The 25261-nt window shown below is 44.6% G+C and overlaps 1 protein-coding gene and 1 long non-coding RNA gene across 6 annotated transcripts in view; one reads left to right on the forward strand and one right to left on the reverse strand.

The window, feature by feature from the left end:
* Window positions 1-7684: 7684 nt before the first annotated feature.
* LOC310743143 lies at window positions 7685-25060 on the forward strand. 3 transcript variants are annotated; one of them, XR_014538808.1, is made up of 2 exons: window positions 7685-7896; window positions 19874-25060. It is a non-coding gene; the product is annotated as an uncharacterized lncRNA (long non-coding RNA). The 3 variants fall into 3 exon arrangements; XR_014538809.1 differs by having other exon boundaries at window positions 20340-25060; XR_014538810.1 differs by lacking the exon at window positions 7685-7896 and adding an exon at window positions 18086-18225.
* TAF3 (TATA-box binding protein associated factor 3) overlaps window positions 15858-25261 on the reverse strand; it is a 140342-nt gene continuing 130938 nt past the window's right edge. For 2 of the 3 annotated variants that reach the window (XM_083572631.1, XM_083572632.1), the window contains exons 6-7: window positions 19526-19632; window positions 15858-18196 (exon numbers count right to left, since the gene is read on the reverse strand). In XM_083572631.1, coding sequence (XP_083428757.1) covers window positions 18082-18196; window positions 19526-19632 — 222 coding nt within the window. In that variant the 3' untranslated portion in view covers window positions 15858-18081. The remainder of the gene's footprint in view (window positions 18197-19525; window positions 19633-25261) is intronic. The other variant, XR_014538747.1, reaches the window with a different exon arrangement.

The raw sequence follows: 25261 nt of genomic DNA on the forward strand, positions 1-25261 counted from the left end.
TAAACAATAGTGTTTTTAAAGACTCTGAAAAGAGGGCAGTGGAAAGGCTTGCTTGTTCTCTATAGGCAGGGAGTTCCAAAGTCTAGGTGCTGCCACCCTAAAAGACTGAGTTCTTACAAATGTGGAATGGGTATTATGAGGCACCTGCAGTAGTGCCAATTCCACCGATTGAAGGGGTCGAGAGGACACATGTGGGGTAAGACGATCTCAGCAAGTTGTTAAGGGAACTGTGGAAATGTAGCCGGGCATAATTCAAGCTCCAAAACACAACACTTTCTCATTCCTTGTTCCCTTTTTTCTCCAGATCCTGGACCCTTTTATGGGAGCTGAAGAAAGATCTAACTCCATATCAAGGCAGGGGTGAGCAACCTGCATTCTCAGATACTGTTGGACTACAATCCCCATCATCCCTGATCCTTGGCCATGTGATCCGGGGAGTGATGGGAGTTGGAGGCCAACTGGTTGCCCATCCCTATGTTTAGAAAGCACTGCTTTCTTTTGTATTCAGGAGTGGTATAACTGGGATAGCTCAGTCGGTAGAACATGAGACTCTTGATCTCAGGGTCTTGGGTTTGAATCCCACATTGGGCAGAAGATCCCTGCATTGCAGAGGGTGGGACTGGATGATCCTCACGGTCTCTTCCAACTCTACAACACAATGATTCTATGATCTTTGAGCATCTGCTTCAGAAGTCCTCCTCCAGCTGACTGGGGAAGAGGGCCTCTTCAGTGTTGGCCCCTTAGTTAGAATAATTTATAATAATAATAATAATTTATTATTTGTACCCCACCCATCTGGCTGGGCTTCCCCAGCCACTCTGGGCGGCTTCCAACAAAGATTAAAAATACATTAAAATGTCACACATTAAATACTTCCCTGAACAGTGCTGCCTTCAGATGGCTTCTAAATGTCAGGTAGTTGTTTATCTCTTTGACATCTGATGGGAGGGCGTTCCACAGGGCGGGCGCCACCACCGAGAAGGCCCTCTGCCTGGTTCCCTGTAGCTTTGCTTCTCACAGTGATGAAACCACCAGAAGGCCCTCGGCGCTGGACCTCAGCATCCGGGCTGAACGATGGAGGTGGAGACGCTCCTGCAGGTATACTGGGCTGAGGAATGTGGTCCATCAGTACTTTCATTGTTTAGATCGGAGTGAGCAACCTGCTGCCTGAGGACTGCATGTGACCCTCAGTCTAATTTCATGTGGGAAGGGGTAACCCAGAGGAAGAGAAAGAGGGGGAAGAGAAAAGCTGAAACAAACCAAGTGATGGAAAGAATAAAAGGGGAGAAAAGTTTTCTGCAGGTGATCAGTTCAGAGCAAAACCTTCGGGAAGATTGAAATTTACAGTGGTACCTCGGGTTACATACGCTTCAGGTTACATACACTTCAGGTTACAGACTCTGCTAACCCAGAAATAGTGCTTCAGGTTAAGAACTTTGCTTCAGGATGAGAACAGAAATCGTGCTCCGGCGGCACGGCAGCAGCAGGAGGCCCCATTAGCTAAAGTGGTGCTTCAGGTTAAGAACGGTTTCAGGTTAAGTACGGACCTACGGAACGAATTAAGTACTTAACCTGAGGTACCACTGTATTAATAAAAATGCACACAGAAGCAAGTCCCGCTGTGTTCAGTGGGAGGCTTCCAACCAGGTAACTGAGTAACGGACAGCAGCCAAATATTTCAAACACGCAAATCAATCACAATCCCATTGCTTTACGTGGGAGCCTCAAGGCAGGCAACAGAATCTAATGGGACACAGCGCTGACCTGGGGAACTCACTGCCACAGTATGTACAAATGGCGATTCACTTAGGCACCCTTCACTCATCCCCAGCCGTGAAGGGACAATCCCTGCACTGCAGTCCCACGTGGTTGTGATGTGTGGCTGCGGATTCTGCAACCGCTTGGGCGTGGGTGGATTGCATGAGTATTTTCCACTTGACTACCATCCGGAAAACCATTGTTAAGGTGGGTGGGGGAAATCCATGAGGCTGTTTTCTCCTGCTTTGCTTGGGTAGCACACAGAGTTTAAAGACCGCCTGAGTCCTTATAGTCTATTATTATTATTATTATTATTATTATTATTATTATTATTATTACCACCATTATGTAGGGCTGCCTCTGAAGACGGCTCAGAAACTTCAGCTAGTGTAGAATTCGGTGGCCAGGTTGCTCACTGGGGCAAGATGGTTTGAGCATATTACACCAATCTTGGTCCGACTGCACTGGCTGTCAGTTAGTTTACAGGCCCAAATCAAAGTGCTAGTTTCGGCCTATAAAGGCTTAAATGGCTCAGGACCACATTATCCCAAGGACTGCCACTCTCCATATGAACCGACCCAGATCCTGGCTGCTCCTGCCTTTTAGTGAAGTCAGGGCTGTGACTGAGAAGTGAGTTGTTTGGCCAACAGGCTATATAGCAATCCCTGGGGTACTAAAATGCTGCTGTTTCCCCCATAGTTTCCTCTTTCTTTTTCTTTCTTTCTTTCTTTCTTTCTTTCTTTCTTTCTTTCTTTCTTTCTTTCTTTCTTTCTTTCTTCCTGAGATCAGGTACTCCCTGCACATTGTTTTCATTGCACAATAAATGTGGATGGGTGTTAAAGACTCTCTGCCAAATGACAAATGAGAAAAAGGTTAGAACTTTGCAAAGAGGTGCAGATATGTTTCCTGCTGTGCAGAAGCTGAAGTCTGGACACTCATCAAGAATTCAAGGTATATAGTTAACTTTCAACACAATGGGGCACATGTCTATTCAGAAGTAAGCCTCTTTGTGGGGCTTACTCCTAGGTGAGTTAGGGTTACCATCTGTCTGGAATTTCCTGGACATATCCAGAATACTGCAGTCAGAAGCAGTGTCTGGGTGGAAATCAGCAAAATGTCTGTGAAAACCTGTGTTGCTTTTGCTACTTTCCCTTAAAAATAGCTAAAAATGGCAAATTTTGCCCCCAAAAACTCAAAACTAAAAAACAGCAGCATTCAGCAACTTTTGTGTCCGGATTTTCACATTTTGAAATACGGCAACCCTAAGGTGAGTTAATTCAGGATTGCAGCTGAGGCTTTCTTGGAAGGTATGGTAGGGTATATAGTCATATAATATCACCAAGTATAGCACGTGGCATTTATGAAAAAGTTAAGTCACAAACTTAGGACTGCCCCTCTTTGCAAAGCTTTTGCATTTTGCATTTGCCACTTGGTGAGGATTCTGTAACACCCATATTTATTGTGCAACAACGTCTGCAGAAAATAATTTATCTGGAGTACCTGATCTCAGATGAACCCCTTCTTGATCAAGGTAGGCAATAAATAAAAGTTTATCTGAGAGTTGTGAATCTGCACATGCTCAGAGTCCTTTTGTTTGTTTGTTTTCGTTCGTGAAAACTTGTTGTTGTTGAGTCGTTTAGTCATGTCCGACTCTTCGTGACCCCATGGACCAGAGCACTCCAGGCACTCCTGTCTTCCACTGCCTCCCGCAGTTTGGTCAAACTCATGCTGGTAGCTTCGAGAACACTGTCCAACCATCTTGTCCTCTGTCGTCCACTTCTCCCTTCTCCTTGTGCCCTCAATCTTTCCCAACATCAGGGTCTTTTCCAGGGAGTCACTTTTCCAGTGACAACTTAAAAGGTAAAGGTAAAGGGACTCCTGACCATTGGGTTAAAGGTAAAGGTAAAGGGACCCCTGACCGTTAGGTCCAGTCATGGACGACTCTGGGGTTGCGGTGCTCATCTCGCTTTACTGGCCGAGGGAGCTGGCTTACAGCTTCCGGGTCATGTGGCCAGCATGACTAAGCCACTTCTGGTGAACCAGAGCAGCGCACGGAAACACCATTTACCTTCCCGCCAGAGCGGTACCTATCTACTTGCACTTTGACGTGCTTTCGGACTGCTAGGTTGGCAGGAGCTGGGACCGAGCAACGGGAGCTCACCCCATCACAGGGATTCGAACTGCTGACCTTCTGATTGACAAGTCCTAGGGTCTGTGGTTTAACCCACAGTGCCACCCGCATCCCGACTATTAGGTTACGTCATGTTAAATTTGTTAGTCTTTAACAAGACTTGTTTTGTCGTGCTTTATTTCATGAGTTCCTTTACAGGGGAAGGGGCCACCCAACCACCTTACTCTAGCCTTGGCTGTAGCCTAGTGGTGTCTCAGCCACTGTCTGGCATCTCTGACTGAAAGGATCTTGGGTTCGATTCCTCTGTGAGACCTTAGAAACACAGAAATCTGTCTTGGTATATTTAGCTCATCATTATCAACATTGACTGCTCTCCCTTGTTTCAGGTAGCGGGGTCTGTCCCTGAAGATGGCAAGAATTGAACCAAGTTAGCCCTTCCAACCTTAGTGAGCTGGCGGGGCAAGGAGATGGCAGTAGGCTACACAGACCCAGCTCAAGTACGATGCCCATATTTGTTATACATTTCCGGAAGATGACTTAGTTGTCCTCTTGCATCACACTGGTATATCTTGAAGTAGTAAAAGTGTGAGAAAGATTATCTGATCTGAAGTTGAGTTACAGCTCTTGGCTGGGTGTTGATGAAGGGCACTCTGAGCAGAGATAAGCAGATTTGTCATTGCCCAAAGAATTAAAATAGTCAGGGGGTGGAAAGCGTACACTCACACTCAGCCTAGGCACTCTTTGCACAACACACCTGGGGTTTGGATTTGGGCCCATGGATCTAGAGCAACAAGTTTGTCAGTAGAGAATGCCACGCCTGAGTGAGGCTCCTTTTAAGAAGCCCTCTCTGCCTGACATCTCACATATCTTTGCCCAAAACTTCATCTTAATTTTGGAATCTTAGCTAACCATTTGAAATCACCCCAGAAAGTTAACTTGCTTGTTGTTTTTTGTTATTTGGTTTGGTTAAAAGATAAATTACTGAGTATAATAAAAGGAAGAATTCCCTGGATGCCTAAGATCCAGGATTGGGGCAAGTACTTGCTAGTACTCTTTTATACTCTGGGTATAGGGTGGTATATAAAGTCTAATAATAATAATAATAGTGAGAAAGTCCCAGCAGAGATTTAAAATCACAAAGCATGCAGCAAAGCATGGAAATAAAGGCTGTTAGGCCTTTAAAATATCCCCTTCTAAATTACTTCCAAAGTTCCCCACTTCCCTTAGCAGAGAAAGAGACCCCACGTCTGGTAAGTTAAAAAATGGTTTACTTACAAACTCTTCAAAGGTCAGATTCAATTGCTTTTCCATATTGCAGAAGAAAAGACAGGCAGCACAACTTAGGTTTCAAAACAGTAAATGTTTCTTAATTATTTCCATAAAAACTCCAAGTTGGCTTGCTTAAGCCACACACTCTGGGCTAGGAGTGATCAGACCTCTTTAGCGATGGGGTTCACATGGTGGAAGAAGAGAGAACAAAGATTTCACAATCTTTCCTGCCAAGGTGCAAGAGAGTGACCTTGCTAAACCTGGCAGGACATCTTACTCTATGGTCTTAACCCCTTCATGCATTAATTAAAGCATGTTGGTTATATGAGGCTGGAAACTTGACAAGCTGATGCTATGGGGGAGTTCCATAACTCAGTGATAGAGCAGGTTCAGTTCCTGGCATCTCCAGGTAGGGCTGGGAGTGATCCCTATCTGAAACCCTGGCTAGATGGAACATTGACCTGACTTGGCAGAAGGCAGTTTCCTGTGTTCTTGCTTCTTACTTCCTGTATTCCTCCACTAGATACTAAGATGTGCTTTGATGAAGGAGTTGAGAATTATTGGTTGGAGATTTCAAGTCTCTTCCCCAAAGTACAGTTCCCAGATTCCTCCTTAGGAAGAGAAATGGCTAGGGAACCAAGTGTAAGTTTCCAGTGTGAATATATGCCAAAAGTTTGAGGGTTCGCGTTCAAGGCTCAGCAGCCCAAAGCATTAGGAGGCTGAAGGGAAGAAGAGGAAGAAGAGGAAGAAGAGGAAGAAGAGGAAGAAGAAGAAGAAGAAGAAGAAGAAGAAGAAGAAGAAGAAGAAGAAGAGGAAGAAGAAGGGGTCCCTGGAATTCAGAAGAGCTTTATGTGATAGGAAGCAGCAATCTCCCTTAACATGCAGGAGATGTCTGCAGGAATCAATATGCAAACTCCAACCACATCACTGTTGGAGCTGCCCTCCATGTAGACAGGAGGCTCCTTGCTTCACAAGGTCACCCTCCACAAATTGGATGGGTCTGGAAACCAAGCCTTATGAGAACCGGTTGAGGGAATTGGGTATGTTTAGCCTGGCAAAGAGGAGACATGATCAGTGGCGTAGCGTGGGGCGGGGGCAGGGGGCAGAAAATTATGAGGGGGTGCAACCAGGCACCCACACGCAGGTGTCAGCTTCTGTGGGGATCCCCTGTTGGGATACTGCCAGGGAGATAAAGCCCATCATGGCCCCCACGTCGCCTCCGGACGTCCATCGATCTCCCGTAGATACAGTATCAGCAATTAGCGACACGAGCTCCAGAAAATAGCTTGTGACATTCCAGAGCTGATGCACGCTCTATCAGCAGAATTCGCACAGCGAAAGATGCATGCAGGAGAGCGTATTTACAAGTTTATTCAGCGTTGGTCAGAACAAAGAAAAAACATGACTGCCTGCTTCGGTCTGCTCAGGCACAGAGAGAAACGAAAGCAAAGGCAAAACATAAACTTCCTGTGAACAGGAAATACGCAGACTCTGTGACTCACAAAGCCTGCTCCCTTTTAAGGTGGAACGGAAATATCCTAACATCCCCACCCTGGAAAGGTGGCAGAGCAGTCCGGTGGGGAGGGTGCTCTGGCACTCTTGGCGACTTGCCAGCCCCCGGTGCCAGCAACCCGTGCTACATCACTGGAGATGAGAGCCATCTTCAAATAGCTAAAGGAGGATGGAGCAAGCTTATTTTCTCTCGCTCCAGAGGCTAGGACCAAGTGGGGTCAAATTATAAGAAAGGGAACTCCAACTAAGTATTAAGAAGAACTTTCTGGTGGTAAGAGCTGTTCATCAGTGGAACAGACTCCCACAAGAGGTGGTGCTTCGTTGAAGGCTTGTAAGAAGAGGTTTGAGGGCCATCTGTCATGGATGATCTAGCTGAGGTTCCTGCATTGCAGGGAGTTGGACTAGATGACCCCCACAGTCCCTTCAAACCACAGGCGCCGTGCTGCGCCTAGCATTAGGGTGGGTGGGTGGCTACATGGGATGTTATGTGCATGTACGTGATGAACGTCACATTAGGAGAGGCCAGCCAGGACGCCTCCCAGTGTTGTAGTGGTTAAGAGCGGTAGACTCGTAATCTGGTGAACTGGGTTCGCGTCTCCGCTCCTCCACATGCAGCTGCTGGGTGACCTTGGGCCAGTCACACTTCTCTGAAGTCTCTCAGCCCCACTCACCTCACAGAGTGTTTGTTGTGGGGGAGGAAGGGAAAGGAGAATGTGAGCCGCTTTGAGACTCCTTAGGGTAGTGATAAAGCGGGATATCAGATCCAAACTCTTCTCCTTCCTCTTCTACATTTGCACACCAGGCCGCACTGGTCAGCCTGGGGCACCTTCCCACTAAACCACGTTGCGTTGGGGTGCACCTGCTTTCAACTCTAAAATTCTGTACCTACATGAAGCTGCTAATGGGGGAGGTGTCCTTCCCCACTGAACTATAAGTCTTGATTCAAAGATTAAACAGGTATTTTGCTGTGAGTCACCATGTGATCAATGCAATTATCCATTGATCAGGGCCATGGTTACGTGGATTATAATCCCCAATTCAGAGAATGCCATCAAGGTACATACATAAGAGCGTTAGATCCTTCTGGATCAGGCCAATGGCCCATCTAGTCCAACATCCTGTCCTCACTGGTCTTCACCAGATGCCTGTGGGAAATGTACAAGCAGGATTCAAGCACAAGAACCTTCTCCCTTCCTGTTCACGCCACGGTCATACAAGAGTCAAAGGTAAGACAGGGTCAATGTGAGCCAGTCACAGAAGTCTTCAGCATATGTGCCGCCGGGGTGCAAAAATCCGCCCAGTGCCCCCAAATCGTTGAGTCTGACAAGCGCCACCGTTGTGAATGACAAGCGCCGCTGCTGGTGCGGTGCGTCTTTGGTAAATAAGCGCACAAAGTCAAGACATTTCAGTAATACATAGGTATATATGTACAGTGGCACCTCGGGTTAAGTACTTAATTTGTCCTGGAGGTCTGTTCTTAACCTGAAACTGTTCTTAACCTGAAGCACCACTTTAGCTAATGGGGCCTCCTGCTGCTGCCGCACCGCCAGAGCACGATTTCTGTTCTCATCCTGAAGCAAAGTTCATAACCCGAGGTACTATTTCTGGGTTAGCAGAGTCTGTAACCTGAAGCGTATGTAACCTGAAGCGTATGTAACCCGAGGTACCACTGTATTTTGTTTTTCAAGCTTGATCAAAATTATTCATTATTTCATAACAATTTAACTTCCTTCCGCAGGGCCTGTAAGGCAGAGCTATTCCACCTGGCTTTGAATTTGAACTTAGCCTGATCTTTTATTCCCCTTCATTCCCCCTCCTCCCCTTTTTATGAAGATTACCCACTCTGGGATCCCACAGCTAATTCTCCCCTGGTCTCCTCACTGGCCCAAACAGGACTAATTTAGCCAGCTAGCCCTGGTTGGATGGATTTCCTCCCTAAATTGATTTTTGAATTCTGAATTTATTGCTATTCACTTTTTATACTGTATTTTATGCTGTTTTTTGTTGCATCAATTAAGTGTTTTAGATTTGTTGTTAGCAACCCTGAACCCGGTTTTCTGAACCGGGAAGGGCAGGGTATAAATAAAAATTTATTATTATTATTTATTATAACAGGTAGGTAGTTAAGAGCTTAGGCGGCTTCAGCGCCGGGCGCCCCCCAGAGTTCAGCACCCAGGTGCCCCGCACCCCTTGCACCCTTGTAAAGACAGCCCTGGAGCCAGTTAGACTGACACAAACTATGTTTCCAGCTAGGAACGAACCTTAATGCTACCCAGAGAAGTTAGACTTTGTGTGGAGGGATTTGGAGCAGAGCGGGCAGCGTGACTGCCTGAATCCATGAGCAATCACTGCTCAGACATTTTATAACCTGCAGCAGATAACAAGGATGGTGATGAGGAGCCAGAGGCCAGCTCGTAAATCATCCGGATGGGGTAGAAGAAGGGCCAATAATAGCAGTGGCGGAGCCAGCGAGATGTCTTCCATTTGTTGACCCAGCTTCTTCACCGACTTAATCCTGGCTTTGGTTCAGCAAAGACGGCCTACAACCCATTTCCTTGCTCCCTCCCTAATCCGGGCAACTCTCTTTAATCTAGGTTAGAAGCAAACGCAACTACTAATTAAAGAGTCTTCCATGGAGCTGGCAGTTGCCAGAGAGTGCTCTTCGTTCCCCGAAGACCACAAATTGCTACCATTAACATATTGGTTGATAAGCATCTCTCATGCAAGGAAGAGATCGTGATGCAACTGCCTGGAGAAAATGCACCTCCTCTTCCTCCTTGTTTTCTTCTGCTACTTCCGGGTTTCTGGGATCCGGGGCCGAGAAGGTGCCACTTCAATGAAAGAGGAAGTGAGGGATGTCTCGACTTTAGGAAGGGCTATGGTTCTGCGGCAGTGCATCTGCCATGCATGCAGGGCCGGCCCTATGATGAAGTAGAGTGAGACAGTTGCTGAGGTGCAGGCAGTAGCCAGAAATATGAGGGCCGTGTTCCCAGCCTGCACACCTGGTCCTTCAGGGGCACAAGGGCACAGCTACTCCACTCAGCGCACTAGGTTGATGAAAGCTACAATAAGGCATCTATATACCGCGGGATATAAAATCCAAACTCTCTTCTTCTTCTTCCCTGAGCTATTCAAGGCAGCAGAGCCAGTGTGGTGTAGTGGTTAAGAGCGGTGGACTCGTAATCTGGAGAACCAGGTTCTCTTCCCCGCTCCTCCACATGCAGCTGCTGGGTGACCTTGGGCCAGTCACACTGCTCTGAAGTCTCTCAGCCCCACTCACCTCATAGAGTGTTTGTTGTGGGGGAGGAAGGGAAAGGAGAATGTTAGCCACTTTGAGACTCCTTAAAGGGAGTGAAAGGCGGGATATCAAATTCAAACTCTTCTTCTTCAGAGATATGAGATGATCAGAGCCCCCCCCCCCCAAACTTGAAGCATGGGAAGTCCCAACAAAAAAAAATTATAATTTAGGCAGAATATTTGGACTATTTGATATGTATTTGTATAATTTGGAACATTAAATGTGATTTGATTGGATTGTTAAAATGGGAAACTTAATAATTTTTTTTTTTTTAAAGAGACGTGCTAGAGCTGAGCTCCTGTGAGCTCCAGCTGCAAAAAAAGAAGCCCTGGGTATCGTGAAGATGTCACTAGCACACCTGATGTGAACAGGCAGGAGAAGAGAAACCACTGATTTAATTTGTGGGCATGTAGCGTATGAGATGTTCTGATCTGTGCTGATTGTACACCAGCCCCTGTCCCAAGAACACAACATACAGTGTCACTCTTCTGGTTGGTGCTTCTCTCGCTTTCTTCTCTCTGTGTGAACATACGGATTGTGTGTGTGTAATGTAGATGTGTATCTTCCTATATATATACAAATGTAAGGCTGTCATCACACAGCTCCCGTTGGAGGATCTGCAGCACCATGACAATAATTCTGCATTTGCATGAAGTCAGAGTGCAGCCCGGATTGGAGGATCTGTAGAGCCACATGACAATCCTGGATCTGCATGAAATCAGGGTGCCATTTTCTTTTCAGTTCTCCGCCCCCCTCCCTGCTTTATTCAAATATCTGCTGTTGTTTAAACCACCACTTTTCCTCCTCAGTGCCTGCCCTTCTCACTTCCATGGCCATGGATGTAGTGCAACTTGCCTTCTCTTTTGCTCCCCGACTCCCCATGGTTGGATTAGACCAATGATGACGCATCTAGTCCAGCATCCTTTTCCCACAGTGGCCAACCAGATACTTATGGGAAGCCTGAAAGCCGGACCTGGGTGCAAGAGCACTCTTCCTACTAGCAGCTACCTCTAGTAGAACATGCCCATTGTGACTGTTGTTGTTGTTTAGTCATTTAGTCGTGTCCGACTCTTTGTGACCCCATGGACCAGAGCATGCCAGGCACACCTGCCTTCCACTGCCTCCCGCAGTTTGGTCAAACTCATGTTAGTAGCTTCGAGAACACTGTCCAACCATCTCATCCTCTGTTGTCCCCTTCTCCTTGGCCCTCAATCTTTCCCAACATCAGGGTCTTTTCCAGGGAGTCTTCTCTTCTCATGAGGTGGCCAAAGTATTGGAGCCTCAGCTTCACGATCTGTCCTTCCAGTGAGCACTCAGGGCTGATTTCCTTCAGAATGGAGAGGTTTGATCTTCTTGCAGTCCATGGGACTCTCAAGAGTCTCCTCCAGCACCATAATTCAAAAGCATCCATTCTTCAGCAATCAACCTTCTTTATGGTCCAGCTCTCACTTCCATACATCACTACTGGGAAAACCATAGCTTTAACTATACGGACCTTTGTCAGCAAGGTCCTCCTCATGGATCACTGCCTTGTCATGGCGAAGGGGCTTAAATAACTCAGAGAAGCTATGAGCTATGCCCTGCAGGGCCACCCAAGACGGACAGGTCATAGTGGAGAGTTTTGACTAAACATGATCCACCTGGAGCAGGAACTGGCAAGCCACTCCAGTATCCCTGCCAAGAAAATTCCATGGACAAAAACAACAGGCCCATCATGACTAGTAACCATTAAAAGTCTTCTCCTCCACAAATTTGTCTAATTCTAAAGCCATCCAAGGTGGTGGCTGCGTTTTAACGAGTTGTGTGCTGCCATGAGAGCTTGTGGGCAGAGGAACAGGTTATAGATACTACTAATCAAGGAAATATTGGATGCCGAGAGCTGAGGGAAGAATTGTGATGGTCTTTTCAAGACTCCACCTCGCACCCATCTGGCTAGCAATCTGCCAGGCTGCACTTTACGACATCTGATTTGCTGAGCACATGGCTCAACAGTTGCTTCATGCCTTGGAGATGGCAAACAGACCCAAGGCTCCCTACCCCCTCAATTGCATTAAATCAAGATCGTTTCCTAAAGAGAGAGTGACTGACACCATTTGTTAAGAGAGAGAGAGACGTTATTCAGAACATTATCTGCTTCGTTCTGCAGGCACGGAAATGCATCCACTTTTAGACTTTTAAAAACTTCTGAACAGAGAGAGAGGGAGGGAGGGAAAATACCCCACGGCGATCTAAAGATTGCGCATAAAACTATTAGTATTGAAAACTTAGCCAGCATGGCTTCAGTGAACTTCATTCATTAACATTCTTGCTGGCAAGGTCTCCATATCTCAGCGTTCATTTTATACTTTAATTTGGTTAGTCGGCCTTTGTTTAATCGTCCTATTCAAAAGGGAACAAAAGAGGTTTAGGTGATACAGAAGGGTAATGCACTATATTTTATCTCTCGAAAGCTCGGGCAAACTGGGGAGGTTCTGATACTCTCCGATTCTCTTTTCTCCCCAGGACATTTGGAATCACAAATCAGGCAGGGGATGATAAAGATCCCCACTGTACTTAGTGGCAGACACCTTCCAGAGCGGGGTTTTTTTTGGGGGGGGGGAGAAGAGAAAGAAAACACTTTGTCACCCACAGAAATTATATTCTCAGCTCTACAGTGTTCCAAAGGAAGATTATCTCTGCAAAAGAATGCCTGCATTACACCTTCTGGTTAAGTGCCTGACGCTCAGCTCTGCACAAATGCCTCTCCATGAAAAAGTTGCGATGGAGAAGTTTGTGGCCTTCTCCCCGTGATCTTATGGTGGGTTCAGATGATCACTTTCCCCCCTTTGCAGCAGGAATGGGGAACCAGGTGGCATTGGAATCAGGGCATTTTGTCATCTAAGGCAAAGAACAAGAATGTGCTTCTTCTTCCAGTTCCGTGGACAAAAGCAGCCCAGACTGGTAGCTCACCCTTCCTTTGATACTAGCAATTGGACATTCTCCTGCAAATACACACCAGAGCAGCAGGCTAGTTTATGGGGTGTGAGACTGTTGGGATGGCACCCAGAACTCTGCTCACCTCTCACCAACTGCCTCACTCTGACAAGTGGAAGGGCCAGACCTTCCAGCCAGCATGGCCAGTGACCATGGATTTCATTTTTATTTATTGAATTTGCATGCTGCCCTTCATCCGAAGATCACAGGGCGGTTCACAACAGGGGTATAGATAGTCCAATGGCTTCTAAAAGGCCCCCCTACTCCCCATGCAGCTTTTAAAAAAGGATTCGTGGCATGGAAAAAGCGAGGAGAGCAGAGGGTGGTAGCCAACAAAGTAGGGTCCAGTATAAACGGCCTTGGTCCAATATTCCTGAAGGAGCAAGTGCGTAGCTTGAGGATATTCCTGGAGATACCTTGGCCAATTGAGGCCCAAGTGTCCTCTGTGGCTATGAGTGCTTTTGACCAGCTGCATGTGGTTCACCAATTATGGCAGTTCCTGGGCAAGGTTAGGCTGATCACTGTAGTCCATGCGCTGGTAACCTTGAGGCTGGATTACTGTAACGTGCTCCACATGGGGCTGCCCTTGGGTCTGTTTCGGAAGCTCCAGATAGCTACTGACGGAGGCATCTTGTCGAAAATGTGTGACACCATTTTTTTTTTATTAGGAATTGTAGGTGCTGAAATTCCAAGGGAGCAGAAAAGACTTTTTATGTATGGAATGACAGCTGCACAGATATTGTCAGCCCAGAGATGGAAGGAAGACAAAGTCCCTACCAGAGGAGAATGGCAAATCAAGTTGGTGGACTATACCAAAATGGCAAAACTGACCGGAAAGCCCAGGAACCAGAAAGACTAAAACTTTAATAAGGAATGGGGGAAATTAATAATTTACCTTAAAGACCACTGTAAGCAGTTGAAAACATTAGCAGGACTGCAATAACACTTGTAATGTAATGAGAAATATGGACACAGCGGAGTTAGAAAAAACATGAATTATTGAAAAAAGATGCAGTAGAGAAAGGTTTAATAACAGAACCTATGGAGGGGAAGGTGGGAAGTCCAGAGATTAGGAGGAATCTTTTAACTGCGGGTATGTTGTGGTGCGATTATAATTTTAAATATGTAAAACAAAAAATATTTTTTAAAAAGAAAATGTGTGATGCCATTGTTTAAACAGCTGCCCACTGCCTACCGAGACGGGTTTGAGGTTCCTGATTTAATTTACAAAGCCCTGAAGAACTTAGGTCCAGGGCATTTTAGGGATCGCCTGAACCCTTATATCCCAGCTTGATCACTGAGATTACGTGCAGGAACATCACTGGTCATTTCCCAAGTTGGAAAGGCTCATTCGACAAGAAGAAAAATCCGAGTCTTTAGTGTCATCAGCCCAGTCCTATGGACTACTCTGCCAACACAGATTCAGCAGGTGCCTTCTGTACTAACTTTCAAACAGCTGCTGAAATTTGTTCTAGTCCGCCAGGCCTGTACAGGCAATTAAGAAGACATGCTCCAAACAATGGTTAACCTGCATTTAACTTTTTACAGCTTTTATTGTATGGTTTTGTTTCACTGCTGTAAACCACTGATAGTATAGTGGCATACAAATAATACCACTCAGTGTAACTTCCCTGCTAAACGTAACAAATGAATATATTTGCAAACGTTGCCATAAACATGTCCCCTTCCCAATGTTTGCTTGTGTCCAACGGAGGTGAAATTTTGCGTCTGAATGGAATTTCCCCCCTGAATTTACAGGTGTTGCCCCAGTGCATGTAGTATTAGGGCCCCTGCACTCATCCGAGTTTGTTCTGCCAACCTAGCAGTTCGAAAGCACGCCAGTGCAAGTAGATAAATAGGTACTGCTGTGGCGGGAAGGTAAACGGCATTTCCACGCGCTCTGGCTTCTGTCACGGTGTCCTGTTGTGCCAGAAGCGGTTTAGTCATGCTGGCCACATGACCTAGAAAACTGTCTGTGGACAAACGCCGGCTCCCTTGGCCTGAAAGTGAGATGAGTACTGCACCCCATAGTTGCCTTTGACTGGACTTAACCATCCAGGGGTCCTTTACCTTTTACCTTTTTATGAGAGTGTGGCACTGGCTTGTTCCTGGGACATTCCGCATCTTGAGCATCGGTGAAGGCAATGGGAGTCCCCTAACCACTCTTGGCACCCTTAGCAAACTACAGCTCCCAGGATTCTTTGTGGGAAGCCATACTGAACTGTCCAGGGGTTCTTTACCGTTTTTCTTTTTCCCATCTGAGTTTAAACCCTCTGCACCATTTTGGGGCCATACATTTGTTGAAATTTCTCCTTGGGCTGTATGCAAAGGTTCCCTTCCTGCAATGGAAGGGATTTTTTTTTCCAAAGAAAGGAATCCCTCCATCAGAAATAGGGGACCTACAGACCCAAAATCTGCACCTGGTCTCTATTGACTGGGGCTGCCCAGTCCTCGACTCTACCTACTTTTTGTGGCAGCCACAACACGTGAAGCAACAAGAAGTGATGGTAATGGAGTCTGCGAACCAAAGTGGGATACACAGTGGTACCTCGGGTTACATACGCTTCAGGTTACAGACTCCGCTAACCCAGAAATAGTATCTCGGGTTAAGAACTGTGCTTCAGGATGAGAACAGAAATCGTGCTGCGGCAGCAGGAGGCCCCATTAGCTAAAGTGGTGCTTCAGGTTAAGAACAGTTTCAGGTTAAGTACGGACCTCCGAAAGGAATTAAGTACTTAACCCGAGGTACCACTGCATTTATTTACTTTTCATGGTGGAGCTGGACCAATGCCAAGTGATACTGAATGCACCAAGATTCCCGACCCAGAGAGAAGCTAGATTCTTATAGAAAAACAACGCAGTTAAGTTATAAACATTCCCTTTTAAGTTTCCTTAAATGCAATGCAGGAGGTAGGATTCACATTTTTTACAATAGTTTATTTACCTCTTCAAGAAATGCAGTGAGATGTCCAGCAATGTTTACAAGTTTTATGGCAACCTTAGTTTTTCTGCCTTCCGACAATGGACACAGATAACATACACCTCATGAACACTCTGCATTTTCCTTTTTTTTTTAAAGGATCAATGTAAAAAGGCTCACAAAACAACTACAGCTCCAAAGTAGGAAAAGTTGTGGCTGCAGTGCTGACTCAAAGCAAATATGAATGCGGTCAAGCCTGATGACTTACACAACAATTTGGAAATAGGGAGGTGATCCCAGCTCAAAATTCTTTTGGTACTATTAAATTTGGTAAACTCTTTTGTACAGCTGGTGAACTTTCTGGCATTTGGGCTTTATATACAGGAAACTGGCAGGCCGTATTTGAAAACTGCAGGTGTCAACTTCTTTAAAGAGAGATGTGCGCTATTTCTTTTTAAAGAGGCACGTGCTAATATGTCAGAGCTTGGGCAGCAGATGCCGTTCAGAGAGAAGCAGCACGCTGAAGGTCTCACGCACAGTGGATCCGCCACAGCATGTGGCATTCAGCTTTCCAGGTTGGAGAGAAAGCTGAGAGGTTGCTGGAACAACCTCCTGGCATTGCAGGGCTGTGGGCAGATGGTTGGTAGCAACTGTACACTTTGATCTCTCTCCCCACCCGCCCTATAAAGATTGCAGATATAGGTGAAGGAGGTTGAGATAAGTAGTGGGGAGTCTTCACCCAGAGACACATTTCAAGCCACGCCTGTGGTGGTGACCCCTGATTTATTCTGGAAAATGAGGACCTGCACAATGACATGTAAAGTTGGCTGGAAGAAGACCGGTCTTCCCCTGGGAAGCGTTGAAGGGAAAAGAGATGGACCTCCTCAGATCCTCAGTTTCTTCTTTATCCTAAACCGTATCTTCTGCATGCACCATTCCGTTCTTTCGCACCTCACTCTTTTGAACTGCGGTGGAGCTTTTGCATGGCATTTACCCATTTCAAATGTTGCATATGTGCTTAAATGACCGTGTTCAAATGACCGTGTTTCCCAGAATATACAAGGAAGTGTTAGGCCCTGTCCTTTCGCAAGCATTGGCTCCAAGGTCACTGAAAGCATGCAGGCACCACTCAGAATTGTCAACACTGTGCATGCATTCTGCTGTTTAAACCCAACGGTCATTCTCACATCTGCAAGTATCTTCAGGTATGGGAATAACCCAGAAGGTTGCATCTTTAAAGCATACCTTGAGAAGCAGCACTGAAAAGTAGGTGCATCTTGGTAAGCATTTTCTAAGCTCTGCCCCATACTCCATCAGTATATTATTGGGGAATTCTAGAAAATGCTACGCTGTACCTTAAAAATGATGAAAACCATCCTGCTGCAATCTTTGAAAATAACAGAACCTCAAGAGTATCTGCCTGAGGAAAAATCTGTTTATGCAAATAACTTGGACACGCCTGTGAAATGTGCAAGTGACAAAGAGGACAGAATGGGAGGGAGGAGGGGGCAAGAGTCTATATCACATTATTAGAGGCTCAAGGAGCGCAAAAACACACAAACACAAAAGAAGGAAGTTGGCCACCATAGAAACTTTCCCGTCTTTTAAAAAAATAGAAGTTATTTCACAAAAAGCTCAAGCATGTTTATTAAGGTTAGGTCTTAAAAATCAAGGAGGGGCAGTAGGAAGAGGAGGAGGAGCGAGAAGAAAAGAGGTTTCATATATTCTTGTCAGAAAAATATTTACCAGCAAGCTACCCCACCCTGTGTCTTTAATGATTATCTGGCTATGCGGAAGAGGAAGCTGCGGGAAAATCATTTGAGTGGCTCCCAAGGGACAGCCGCCCACATCTGGGAAGACTTTCCTGTTTCTGAAAGGACAGAACTCTGAAGAGGTGGTGGTGGAGGGGAAGCAGCTGGAAGAAGGGCAGCAATATGTACAAGTGTCGGCAAAGCCGTGGCCGATCAACACAGCTCTCTTTGGCCATAGACTCTCTTGGCTCTTCAGCCGGTGAGTTCGTGGCAGAGAATTCCTGATCTAGGCCAACACCGTTTGACGAAGGAGCATCAGGGAGGGAAGGACAAGAAGCCAGCTCAGGGCGGACAGTGTGCGTTTGTCCCCGATTCTCTCAAGAATCACACGTCCTCAAAACTTGATGGCGACGAAAGGAGTCAGGGCTGAAGTGCTGCAGCGACAGTCCAACTGGTCTTCCCAGTGGATTCAGTGTGCTCTGTGTTTCCCCTTCTTGTGTTTTTTATCTTTCTTTTTGCTGGCACACCTGGAGCAGAACCACTGCATTTCTTCCGGGGGAGCAGCCGTGATTCCGACGCAAAGCCTGTGGGTTGGAGAACACAAGAGGCAAATGTAAGAAAATGAATGAGGGTTCCCAATAAGTGAAACACCAGCTGTCGTTTTTAACTAGGGCTGCAAGCTCTACTCTTTTGCAATTAATCCTAGAATGGAAGAGTTGGACGGGACTCTTAGGGTCATCTACTGTAGTCCAAACCCTTGCAATGAAGGAATTGACAGAAGCTTGTTTTGCAGATCTGACCCAGTTATATTGTGGGAAGGGACCCTCTCACTAATCTAAAACAGGGGTCAGACAAATTAAATCACAGATAATCAAAAACCCAATGACATAAATAACTCCTGTTATTTAAAACCTCTGGGCACTGCATTATGCATTATTTTGCTTATGATAAAGGGATGATATCTGGGTTCCATAATAACCATCTTAATTTCTCACATACACCTAATAACTCATGAACTATTATTCCTTTTCCTTTTAAACCCTTCTTGGCTATGAATAAAGTAAGATACTGAATGGGTAAAATTAAGGTCAGCCCAAGGTACTCTCTTATAAAAAAAAGTTATTTAAATGGCACAGTGTCACTGTATTAATGTGCTAAGTTTATGGCACCTTGTTTGAATTGTAGTTTATGAGTAGTTCTGTAGCTGTCCTTTATAACAACTATGCTATATTCAAAAAGTGTGCCTGCAATTAAATAATGTAATTTTCTTTAGGATATTATATTTTGGCCATTCAGACCCCAAATTCATTGGTTGTGCTGTGTTGCACTTCCCTCTCCCCCCTCAACCCACTCCCCAGAATACACTTGAACTCCTTTAAAAATCCCACCTACTTTAGAGCAGCTGATACTTTTATTTTAGGATGATGCAGGTTAGCGAAAAAAACGTTTCGGGTTTCTTTTGTACCCTCTGGGCAGATCAGTTATAACTCTAAATGCACAAGATGATTAAGAATATCAGTTAACTGATCCAGTCCCCCAACTTGTGGAGCGGGTCTAATTTTGCGGTTGGAAAAAAACTCGTTAAGATTTGGCTAAGCGTTCAGATAGTTTCATATCCTGACTTCAATCCTGTGTGCAGGGAGTTCAGTACTGCACATAGGGCAAACAGCCAGCACACAACTCTCGTCTCTGTCACTACTGACAATCTGGTCTCTTTAAAAGTCAACCAGCAGTTGGTTGGGACATTGGAGCCATCACACTGTTGGCCTCTGCTGCCTCAGGAATGGCTGGATTCAAAAGCAGGTGAAAATATTGCCTGCTTCATATAAGGCATGGAAGATTGTAAAAGAGAGAGGTAGCCAAGGACAGATAAAAATTATTCTGCAGCTTGACTTTAAAGGGCAGGCACTCACCAGTGGTACCAATCGTCACAGTCGTCGCAGCCTATCATCGCACTGCCGTCATCTGGCTTCTCGCAGCCGGGGCAGATCCAGATCTTGTTCCCCCATTCGTCTCGGATCTGCGATAAAAAGGCAGGGAAAAGTTGATGGCTTAGGGGTGTGTGTGTTTTTTTAAAGGCACTTCATGCAGCCAATAACTTCCCAAAGCTATTCAACAGAGAGAAGATTATGTGCCACCACACTCTATTTACATATGACTCAATTTATGAATGTGTGTACACACACACACACCTCTCTACTATAAGCTGTTTCTATATATACATATGCCTGTTGTTTTTGTCCATGGAATTTTCTTGGCAGGGATACTGGAGTGGCTTGCCGGTTCCTGCTCCAGACTGAGGTCACAAGGAGAAGGGGAAGACAGAGGATGAGATGGTTGGACAACGTTTTCGAAGCTACCAGCATGAGTTTGACCAAACTGTGGGAGGCAGTGGAAGACAGGAGTGCCTGGCGTGCTCTGGTCCATGGGGTCACGAAGAGTCGGGCACAACTAAACGACTCAACAACAACAATATATACATATACATAACGGCTTTGCACTTCCACATGACTCAGGAAGCTGAAATCTGGTACCTGTGCAGACCTCCTGAATACTAGAAAGTACCCCAAAATAGTTGCAGTATTTCCATGTCACTTCCAAGAAGGTAGAAACCCAGTGCACACACAGCCCAAGATATCCTGATTATTAGAAGTCTAAAAACGGGACTTTCACTTCCCAAAGCTAATGGTAGAAACTTGTGACGTGCCATTTTATCTCATAATCCAGGCCAGCAGAGACCGCTAAGCTGCCCACAAGATGTAATGAATGCTGTGCAGGGGGACATTGCCTTTTTGCAAACAAGAAAGAGAAAGAAGGTCTTGGTGGTGGATCTTCTGTAAGTCAGGGAGGGGCTCTTCTTTACCCATAAAAGATCATGACCCATATATGCCCGTATCTCGCATCTCTGCCTGTGTGTCAATATGTGTGCAAAATATTTCTGACTGGTGGGTGGGTGGGGTAGAGGCACCACTAACTGTTTTGGGGTATAGCTTTGATATTTGCTTGCCGCAGTGAATGAAAAAAAATCTCAATTCGTTTATTCCAGTGGTTCAAGCGCTGCACAAACTGCAGAAGACAATCTTGATGACGTGTCCCTAATATATACAGTCTGGGGTGCAGGTATTGCTGTGTTATTACTTATTAGCCAAACTCTTCCAGCTCAACTAACTGATAAGATCAAGGGTATAAAAATTGTTACTGAGTAACTTTCCATTCCTTTGACATTTGTGCCGTGGCTCCTTTTACTGAAGGGTAAATGGAAAAAAGAGAGAGAGATGTAGAAGGTTTACAGCATTCAGAAACAGGCTGGTGGAATCTGCTTATTTCATTCAATATGGAAGCATATTCAGAATATGACAAAATAATGACGTTTCCAGCCATGCCGTACATTGCAGCTGTCATAGCAAGCTGCTTCCTGTAATTTCTATAGCATGTGTAATTTCTATAGCACGTACAACGAGCTTCTCATGTCATCGCTCTTTAAAAGTTTGTTTTTACAAAATAAATAAAATAAATAGAGCTCTATAACGATAAATCTGATAAATGAAATTATAGCGTAGGTTTACAAAACAGTTGACAAAGCAAGTATTAACTGAATAAATATCTGATAGAAATCATGAAATCCGCCCCTTTGTAGACTTAGATGACTTCATAACTTATGTGAAAAGCTTCACGTGTGAGAAAGGATACAGATAATTATGAACACACGCAGAGATTTGTGTCGTCCTTTTTGCTACGCAGCCAACCCTTCCTCGTGGCTGCTTTATTTTATAACTTGGGGGGTTTAAAATGCTTCTATGGATGCAAATGCAAAAGGTGTCAAGTGCTCTCACTGGAAAAAGAAAACCCCACAGCTTGGGTCTCTAAGTGCTGGGGAGACACAAATTTAAATCCACACTCCTCAACAAAGATTGATGGGTGACCTTGGGCTAGTTGCTCACCTCTCACCCTACCCCGAACCGCAGAGTTGCTGCGGAAGTAAAAAGGGGGCAGAATCAAGTGGGCTGACTCAAGTTCCTTAGAGGAAAGGCAGGATGTAAACGTAAGAACAGGAAGCGACCACTATGTCTGCCTTAGGTCTGTACCAGGAAACTTATATTGTCTGATGTGTTGTTGTTGTTAACAGTCTGCTGGAAGCCACCCAGTTGGATGGGTGAGGTACAAGTAATAAATTATTCTTATTCTTATTCTAGGTCTGGTCAGGGCCCAGATGGGAGACCCCAATGCATGACACCTTGGGCTCCACGATGGAAAGGAGGCGAGACATAAAATAAAATGAATGAATGAACCCTTGCATGAAATCAAGTCACCTTATACTGAAGTAGGCCACTGGTCACTCTAGTGCAGCAATGGAGTGCCTCCAAGTCCCACCAGCCCTAGCTAGCATGTCTAATGATCAGAGGATGATGAGAGTTGCAGGTCCATAGATCCCCCATCCGTGATCTAGCCCGATATTGTTTCCTCCAACTGGAATGGCATAATACCTTCCTTCTCCTTCTTCCTCAGAGCCTTCTACCTGGGATTGTGCAGCCTCTACCTTCAGCCTATGGTCCCTCCTCAACCAATATCCACCTTAAGGAACTTTGATTGTATGGAATGGGTACCTACGATGAGTTTTCTCAAAGGCAAAAGGTCCCCCGGTGAAGCGTATTATTGTAAGTTTACTGGATCACGTGCAGAAATTACACTGCAGTTTGCTAGTGAAGGAGGAAAGCCTCACATGCTGGAAAGCATAAAACTGCAGGCGCAGAATGACTGTAGTCCACAGGAGTGCCGGGGAAGTGTCTAACCTGCTTGGCCAGTTGTGTTACGGAAACATGGGTAAAATGGGCCTTTCTGGCCAAAGGCAAACTAGGATCAATTACAAGCAACTGATTTGCAAGGTTTTCCTTCCTGCTTCACAGCCTGAGAAGGCTTAGAAAGTGGGCCTTGAGTCCCTCTACCATAGTTCTCACTGACGGAGATGGTGGCTTTGTGATTAAGACATGAACTGGAGCTAAATCCCTACCTCAGACTTCCTGTTTGGATACAAGATCAGTAACTCCTCCTATGGTTCAGTTGTTTACCTGTGACATGGGGAGGGAACTTCCTTTCTCTTTCACACTCCTCTTTTCTATTTCCTTTCTCTCTGAATCTATTTGCCTAGACCTCATTTTGAGGTCTGATATTTTCTGAGCCAGATTTATATGGCACCCAGCAAAAAGGGCTGTGGTCGTTTGCTAAAACCTCATGAAATCCTAAAAGTCACGCATTCAGGGTTCGTTTTATGGATTGCTTAGTCTTTAGTATTTCTGCTGCATGTGTTTAAGTGATGCGTTTATGTGTTTCTAAGTTGGAACCAGAGCAGGTTAGCTGCACTTAGGTCCTACTGAAACCAATGTGAAAAGTTATTCATAACTAGCATATCTTCAATGGGTGCAACTAGCTTGCCCTGGCTCTAATCCTGAGTGTATAACCCGGAGGGCTAAACATTTGTTCTTAAACACATCACAGCAATTATGTTTACATGTGAAATGTGAATATTACGCAAACACAGGCAGTCAATCAGGACTCCCAGCACAAGCCTACTCTGTTTAGAGCTACAGATCTGCTTTTCGCCCTTTATGTGCTTATTATGAGAAATGCCAATGGTTGCTGCAAAAAGAGAGTGAGAGAGTATGTGATAAAAGCTGGAAATGCAGAGATCTGAATTCTCTTACAGGTACTTAAAAGGGCAAAGTAATAAAAAATGAGATCCCATAAGCCTTGCATTACTTAAAAGTTCATAACTATGAAAAGGATTTCAAAATCAAACAGGTGCATTAATATTTTGGGCATATAAATCTCCATCCTCTGTCATACACTTGTGTACTTTTCCTTGTTTATATCTGCTCTACCATTCAGTTTTAAATGATACACACACACAGGTTTATACACAAGCATGCATACAGACATCTGATAAATGTCCAAATCTGTGAATGATCATATCTGCTATGAGTTCTTAAGGTTTTTAAGGAGGCAGGTGCCAAGTGCCCAAAACCTGGATATTCACTGGTTATTTCAAGGCCAACAAAGTGCCTCTGGTTATATAAGCAGATTTAATTTCTGCCATAACTGTCACCGACCGAAGGGCAGATGCAAGTGCTGAAAACAAGATGGAAAAATAAATAAATCTGGTTTGGGTAATATGGTGAATCTATCACGGCAAACGCTGGACTTCCACCTGAATAAGGCTGAAATCTGGTTATTGGCCAAAGCTGCTTGGTCAGCCTTCAGATTTATCAGTAAACATCAGCAATGCACATCCCATGTACTGTAGTTTGTTTTGGACATTCACCAAGAGGCCTCAGTAAAGTTTCCTGTTTCACAATAAACATTCACAATAAACATTCTTGTTGACTCTTTGTTGCTGTCGTCCTTAAGCAAAGATTACTACCATCTTTTCAATGCACATAAAATTCTTTTATTCAGAAGGCGATATGGGCTATTGCTTAACACTCAAAAGCCAAATGAAGTGGGATAAAGGGTGTATCCCTTCTAAAACCCAGGAAGTGCTTCAAAGCAAAATAGCACTTTAAGTTTTATTCGCAAGGTTACAAACATGAAAACGAGGATGTTTAATAAACTTGGCATAAATCGTTTTGAAGGAGGTCATCAAAACCTGAACACGTAGGTCTCATAACAAATAAGTTAAATTTAGCACGGGCTATTTGAGTTCAGTTTGCTATAAAAATTAATAGCTCTTAAGTCTCATTTCCACAACTATTTATGTGATATTGAAATGATTTGTTGGAAACAGGTGGACTTATGGACATGCTATCAAAGAGTCCCCCAACTGGAATAATAATAATAATAATAATAATAATAATAATAATAATAATAATAATAATTCATATAGCACCCTATACCCATAGACCTCAGGACAGCCCACAGCATAAAATTATAATATAAACAGCACAAAATACATTAAAAAACAACAACAAAGAGAAACCAAAAATCCCTCCCATGTTTTGTTAGTCCCAAAATGGTAAACGAGTGAGGTCCCAACTAAAGAAGAATGGCAACTTAAACTGATGGAATATGCTCAGCTTGCGGACCTAACGTATTGAAGAAGAGAACAAGAAGAATATACGTTTAAAAAGGTTGGGAAAAAAATTAATTGAATATACTTGGGGGGGGGGGAATAATTGTGTACACTCAAAAACGTTGGTGGCATTCAGATAAATTCAACAGTGTAAATAAGTTTTGATGGATGTGATAATGGAATACTGAATGGTTTAGCTTATGTAAAATATGCGGGGATTTATGTTATGCAAAATGAACCATGGAAAGAGAAGAAGGGAAGTCACTGATATTTTAAGGTTATTTAAATGAATACTCTAAATTGTAAAACAGAAAATTTAATAAAAATTATGTGTGTGTGTGTGTGTGTATATATACACACACACATATACACACATACATATATATATACACATATACACATATGTATACACACACACACACACACACACGTGTGTGTGTGCATGTGTGTATTTATATGTGTGTGTGTGTGTGTGTGTGTGTATATATATGTGCGTGTGTGTGTGTGTGTGTGTGTGTGCGCATATGTGTGTATATATATATATAGCTAGCACCGGATGTCAATCAACCAAAGGCCTGGTTGAAGA

This window comes from Podarcis filfolensis, assembly GCF_964270895.1.
Source record: "Podarcis filfolensis genome assembly, chromosome: 10".
Classification (NCBI taxonomy): Eukaryota; Metazoa; Chordata; class Lepidosauria; order Squamata; family Lacertidae; genus Podarcis; species Podarcis filfolensis.